The sequence below is a fragment of the Lathyrus oleraceus genome, chromosome 3, assembly GCF_024323335.1.
Source record: "Lathyrus oleraceus cultivar Zhongwan6 chromosome 3, CAAS_Psat_ZW6_1.0, whole genome shotgun sequence".
In the NCBI taxonomy this organism is placed as follows: domain Eukaryota; kingdom Viridiplantae; phylum Streptophyta; class Magnoliopsida; order Fabales; family Fabaceae; genus Lathyrus; species Lathyrus oleraceus.
Window position 1 is genome coordinate 185090906 of NC_066581.1, and position 6193 is coordinate 185097098.

The following is a 6193-nucleotide window of genomic DNA, read 5'->3' on the forward strand; positions in this document are numbered from 1 at the left end:
AATGTTGTTCTCAACATTTGGAAGTCCGTCGAGATTCTTGAGATGATTTCTAGTCCAAAGTAATTTATTGTTTTTTCTATAAAAACAATTATAATAAGTCCTTTGCTTTGCCCAAGGCAAATGGATAAGCTTTGTAGGGCCCCCCTTTTTTTTAATGACTTATTTATTAATAAAGTTGCATTTTGTTTTCAATTGAGCTCCATTTTCTTTCGTTTAAAGTTTCTCAAAGATGGAAATGTTCTTTCATACACTCTCATTCCTAGCACTTCATACCAAAGATAATAATAAATAAAAATCTTCCTCAAATGCAGATTAATAAATGAACCTATTGAAAATGACATTGTTATAATACCTTACAACTTCAAATTCACGATTAACCAAGCGGAAGAAGGTGTTGAGGACGATTATGAGCTTCCTGAAGAGTTATCCAGACTGTTAAAGCAGGAGGGAAAAGTAATTCAACCTCATCAAGAACCAGTGGATGTGATCTATCTAGGAACTGAAGAAAACAAGAGAGAGGTCAAGATCGGTGCTTCCTTAAATGGTGAAATCAAGAAAAGATTGATCGAGCTCCTACGCTAGTACACATGTGTATTTTCTTGCTCATACCAAGATATGCTAGGACTGGACACGAGCATTGTCGTACACAAGTTACCGCTCAAACCAGAATGCCCTCTAGTAAAGCAGAAACTGAGAAGAACTAGACCTGGCATGTCCCACAAAACCAGAGAGGAAGTCAAAAAGCATCTCGACGCAGGGTTATTAGCCATTACAAAATATCCACATAAGGTTGATAATATCGTGTCGGTTCCGAAGAAAGACGGAAAGGTCATAATGTGCATAATCTACCGAGATTTGAATAAAGCAAGTCCTAAAGACAACTTCCCCCTGCCACGCATTGATGTGTTGGTAGATAACACCAATCAACTTTTGGGCTTCTCATCCATGGACGGATTCTCTGGTTATAACCAGATAAATATGGCTCCCTCAGACATGGAGAAAACCATGTTTATCACCCTTTGGGGCACCTTTTGTTACAAGGTAATGCCTTTCGAATTAAAGAACACTGGGGAAACATACCAAAGGAAAATTGTGACTCTCTTCCATGAAATGATTCACAAAGAGATATAGGTCTACATCGACAATATGATTTCCAAATCAAAAACTAAAGAAGATCACATAGTCAACCTACAAAAGCTCTTTTGTCGTCTGAGGAAATTCAAGTTACGTTTGAATCCTGCAAAATGCACTTTTGGAGTCAGATCAGGAAAATTGTTGGAGTTCATAGTCAGCCAAAGGGGAACCGAAGTTGATCTAGACAAAGTAAAGGTCATCCAAGATTTTCCAGCTTCGAAGACAGAAAAAGAGGTTTGTGGATTTTTGGGGAGATTGAACTACATTGTTAGGTTCATCTCGCACTTAGCGGCCACGTGTGAACCAATCTTCAAGTTACTAAGGAAAGATCAAGAAATCGAGTGGAATGAAGGTTGTCAAAAGGCCTTCAATAAAATCAAGTAATATCTACAAGATCCACCTATATTGGTGCCACCGGTTCCAGGAAGACCACTTATAATGTACCTAACAATACTTGAAGGTTTTATAGGTTGTTTACTAGGGCAACAAGATGAGACCAGAAGAAAGGAACATGAAATCTACTACTTGAGCAAGAAATTCACCGATTATGAATCCCGATATTCTTTCTTAGAGAAAACTTATTGTTCTCTAGTCTAGGACACTCTGCGTCTAAGACAATACATGGTGTGTCATACTATTTTGTTGATATCCAAGATGGATCCTATCAAATATATTTTCGAGAAGCCGACAGTAACTGGAAGAATAGCCTGATGGCAAATGTTATTGACTTAGTACGACATCCAATATGTCACACAAAAATCTATCAAAGGAAGTGTACTAGCATATCATCTTTCTCATCAGCCAATGGAAGATTATCGACCTATACAATTTGACTTCCCCGACAAAGATGTTATGGTCATAAAGGATTGTGAGACCCCAGGTCCAGAGGAAGGATCCGAACCAGGATCATGGTGGACGTTTATGTTCGATGGTGCCTCAAACGCAATAGAGCATGGGATTGGAGTTGTCATAACTTCTCCAACAGGGTTTCATATTCCTTTCACAGCTAGGTTATGTTTCACTTGCACTAATAACATGGTCGAATGAAGCATGCATCCTGGGAATCGATGAAGCCATTGACCTAAGAATTAAGATCTTGGAAGTATATGGAGATTCCTCTCTTGTTATCAACCAAATCAAAGGAGAATGGGGGACCCATAATTCTAAGTTAATCAAGTATCGATACCATGTTTGGAAATTGATCACCTACTTTGACGAGATTACCTTCCACTACATTCCTCGGGAGGAGAATCAACTAGCAAACGCCTTGGCCAATTTAGTATATATGTTCAAGATCAAGTGGGCTAAAGAAGCACCTTCTATTATAATTCAACACTTGGAAGAGCTAGCATATTGTGTAGCAGTCAAAGCGGGAGTAGATAATAAACCTTGGTTCTATGACATTAAATAATTCCTTCAAAAACAAGAGTACCCTGCAAATGCTTCAAGTGGAGATAATAAAACACTCAGAAAACTGGCATCCCAATTCTTCCTCAATGTTGACGTACTCTACAAGAGGAATCACGACATGGTCTTGCTCGTATGTGTGGATGGACATGAAGCTGACATGCTTACTAAGGAAATTCATGAGAGATACTTTGGGACCCATGCCAATGGACATGTCATGGCTAAGAAGATTCTCATAGCAGGGTACTACTGTTTGACTATTGAAACTGATTGCTTCAAATATGTCAAGAAATGTCACAAGTTCCAGATCTATGTGGATAAAGTACATATGCTGCCTACTCCCCTGAATGTCTTGACTGCTCTATGGCCTTTCTCCATGTGGGGGATAGGTATAATCGGAACGATCGATCCAAAAGCTACAAATGAACACTGGTTCATCCTGGTTACCATTGATTACTTCACCAAATGGGTAGAAGCTTCTTCTTACACTAATGTGACAAGATAAGTGATCGCCCAGTTCATCAAGAAAGAGATTATTTGTCGCTACGGTGTTCCTAATAAGATTATCACGGATAATGGGTTGAATTTGATTAATAAAGTGATGGACGAGTTATACGAGAGTTTTAAAATTGAATACCATAACTCGTCACCTTATCGAACAAAGATGAATGGCACAGTAGAAGCAGCTAACAAGAATATCAAAAAGATTATCCAGAATATGGTGAAAACCTACAAAGATTGGAATGAGATGCTCCCTTTTGCACTACATGGCTATAGAACTGCAATTCGTATGTTGACAGGAGCAACCCCATTTCTCTCTAGTATACAGCACTGAGGCAGTACTCCCTGTTGAAGTTGAAATACCTTCCTTGAGAGTCCTTATGGAGACTAAACTGGAAAATACGGATTGGGTACAAACAAGATTCGACCAACTAAACTTATTAAAAGAAAAGCGTATGGCCACAGTATGTCATGGGCAAGTATATCAAAGGGGGCTCAAGAAAGCATTATACAAAAAGGTTTGTCCTCATATATTCGAAGAAAGCGACTTAGTGCTAAGAAAAATACTACCCATCTACAAAGATCCCCGTGGAAAATGGACCCCAAACTATGAAGGGCCATACATTGTGAAGAAGGCCTTCTCTGGCGGAGCCTTAATTCTCACAATCAAGGACGGAATGGAGTTACTAAGACCTGTGAACTCCAACGCAGTCAAGAAATAATGTGCCTAGAAAAAAAGGATAAAAGCCCGTTAAGTCGGAAACCCAAATGGGCGGCTTAGGAAAAAAAGGTATATTATCCTAGTTGACTAAGACTCGAAAAGAGTGGTCCGTGTAAAAGTTAGTGAAATTCTGGCATAGTCAGAATTTAGATGTTCTACTCCAAGTCATGACATCTGATCCAACATTGTCACTAATACAACAAGACAATTATACAATTTAAACCCTGTACTAATATACACATGTACACATATGTCACGACATCTGCTTCTATGTCACCCTAGAATGGAGGAACACCTAGTTCTGTGCATCTGGTAGAAAGACTCAGTAGAGAGCAACCATAGCTCTAACTTTTGTTATTTTCCTACACAGTTATCAGCAAGATGTCTCAATAGTGATTTGGACATCATCTGTTACATTAATCCAGTTTGCTGGCCTTGTACGTGTATTTCCTAAAATAAAGGTTGAACAAGTTAATCTAATTTCCACTTATTAGGGTGCTAACAAATAAGCTATTTGTTAGGTTCATTACATGTAGTTCAGTTGTTAGTTTCCTGGATTTGAGCCTGAGAAAATTACTGAAACAGAAAAACTAATCATCCTACAATTCAGCACATGTTGTCAGGAATGAATGTTACAACATTCAGTTTGACAACGAGACATAAACCTCATACTGATTCAGTTATGTCCCTGAAAACCAACTGTGCTAAATTTGTTGTACTGCAATAGACTAACCAGTCTCTACTTCAGTATCAGCATACATGACTAACTGTCAAGACATCCAGTTTGACAGTTTCACAATGATCCTTTGCCCAGGTCTGTTATCCTCTTGATACCCAGACTGAAATAAATACTGAACTGAAACAGACAAACCAACCTGCCTATTATTCAGTATATGTTGATAATGACGAATGTCAAAACATTCTGATTGACATTCAAACAGAAGGCTATGTATCAGGTCTGTTCTTATCTGGATAAGCAGACTGAAATACAAGCTGAGTTATGGCAGACAAGATTATAACATGCAGAAGGTAAACCAACACAGGAAATTGTTAACCCAGTTCGGTGCAACATCACCTACTCTGGGGGCATACCAAGCCAGGAAGAAGATCCACTATCAACAGTATTAATTCAGAGTTAAACTCCCCCATTTACAACTCTTCACTTAATCCCTACCCAATGCAATCTATACCTAGGAACTCCTAGATAGAAACCTCCAGTTTCCATTCCTATCACTACAAATACAATGTAATGTTAAACAACTTGAACTTGCTTCACAGCTTCATTCAAGAACAGACAACTCTTACCTACAGGCTTTGAGTTACAAATACTCTCAGCTTTGAACACTAAGAAACACATGGTAACCTTCCCACAGGTTGGGAGGTTTACCTCACACACACCCCTAATTTTTCATTCTAAGAGGCTTACAAAGACTAGGTTACAGTTTGCTATTTATAACCTAATCACCCAACTGGATTTGGGCCTTCAGAAATCGCAGCAAACTTCTTCTTTGCTGTTACAAAGCCAGTAGAAAATTTATGCTACAAATAAGGTCTTCAATCCTAAAATCTCTCCATATATATCTCCATATTTGGAGCCTATATATATTCTGATTGAGTCTTTAAGACCTCCACATGGGAGTTAGGATATTCACCAAATATCCTCACTAATCCCAGAATATATACTGAATTAATTAATTCAATTTTCTACACATGTACGATGTCACAGACATGATGTCGTGACATCGTACATGACATGTTGGTCCAGATGTTGAACTTCTTCAACCCAACATATTAAAACAACAGAGATGATTACATTATTTGTTTTACAAAATTAGTGTCAATCCTAAGGTATTAACAATCTCCCCCTTTGGCAAATTTTAGCTAAAACAAATAAACATTACACTGGACAATACATCCCAATATGGGTATGCTCTTCATCTCTGTCATTGTCTCCACCACCACAAACACCAGAGTTGGTGTACATGAGGAAGTAGAGGTACAAGAATCAATTGCATCAGAACCCTTCCCCTCAATGGTAGAGCTTCCTGAAGAATATGTAATGTTGAGTACATAGGTAGTGTAACTCAGATCACAAGACACAACTGTCCTCTTAACTCAGATCACAAGACACAAGTGATATGCCCAGTTAGTGACTTCTGTGCCTGAAGCCAACTTCTGCTTGCTACCACATTTTACTTGCTTCTGGTACATTCTCAGGACTATATTTCTCTCCCCCTTTTTAGCTAAACATTTGTAAATGAGCCCCTCGCAAAACCAGACCCAGGCGCAGTTTGCCCAAACCTTAACATACCCCATGGTTTAGAGGGAATGGAGTGTTTCTCTTGTGAGAAGAAGAGTGCTATTACATCCTTTAAATAGTCCAGCCCGTGCTTAGGAATTAACGGTAGGAATAAATGCTTGGTCAAGATT

At 38.6% G+C, this 6193-nt stretch overlaps 1 protein-coding gene across 1 annotated transcript; it reads left to right on the forward strand.

The window, feature by feature from the left end:
- Positions 1 to 615: 615 nt before the first annotated feature.
- Positions 616 to 3764, forward strand: LOC127130327 (uncharacterized). Its single transcript, XM_051059355.1, has 3 exons — positions 616 to 1041; positions 3059 to 3262; positions 3342 to 3764. The coding sequence occupies exons 1-3, from the start codon at positions 616 to 618 to the stop codon at positions 3762 to 3764; spliced, it is 1053 nt and encodes a 350-aa protein (XP_050915312.1).
- The last annotated feature ends 2429 nt before the right edge of the window (positions 3765 to 6193 follow it).

Coding starts and splice junctions, on each gene's coding strand:
- LOC127130327 (XM_051059355.1), top strand. CDS start 616: ATGCTAGGACTGGACACGAGCATTGTCGTACACAAGTTACCGCTCAAA. Junction 1,042..3,058: donor GGGGCACCTTTTGTTACAAG/GTAATGCCTTTC, acceptor GTGATCGCCCAG/TTCATCAAGAAAGAGATTAT. Junction 3,263..3,341: donor AAAAGATTATCCAGAATATG/GTGAAAACCTAC, acceptor GTATGTTGACAG/GAGCAACCCCATTTCTCTCT.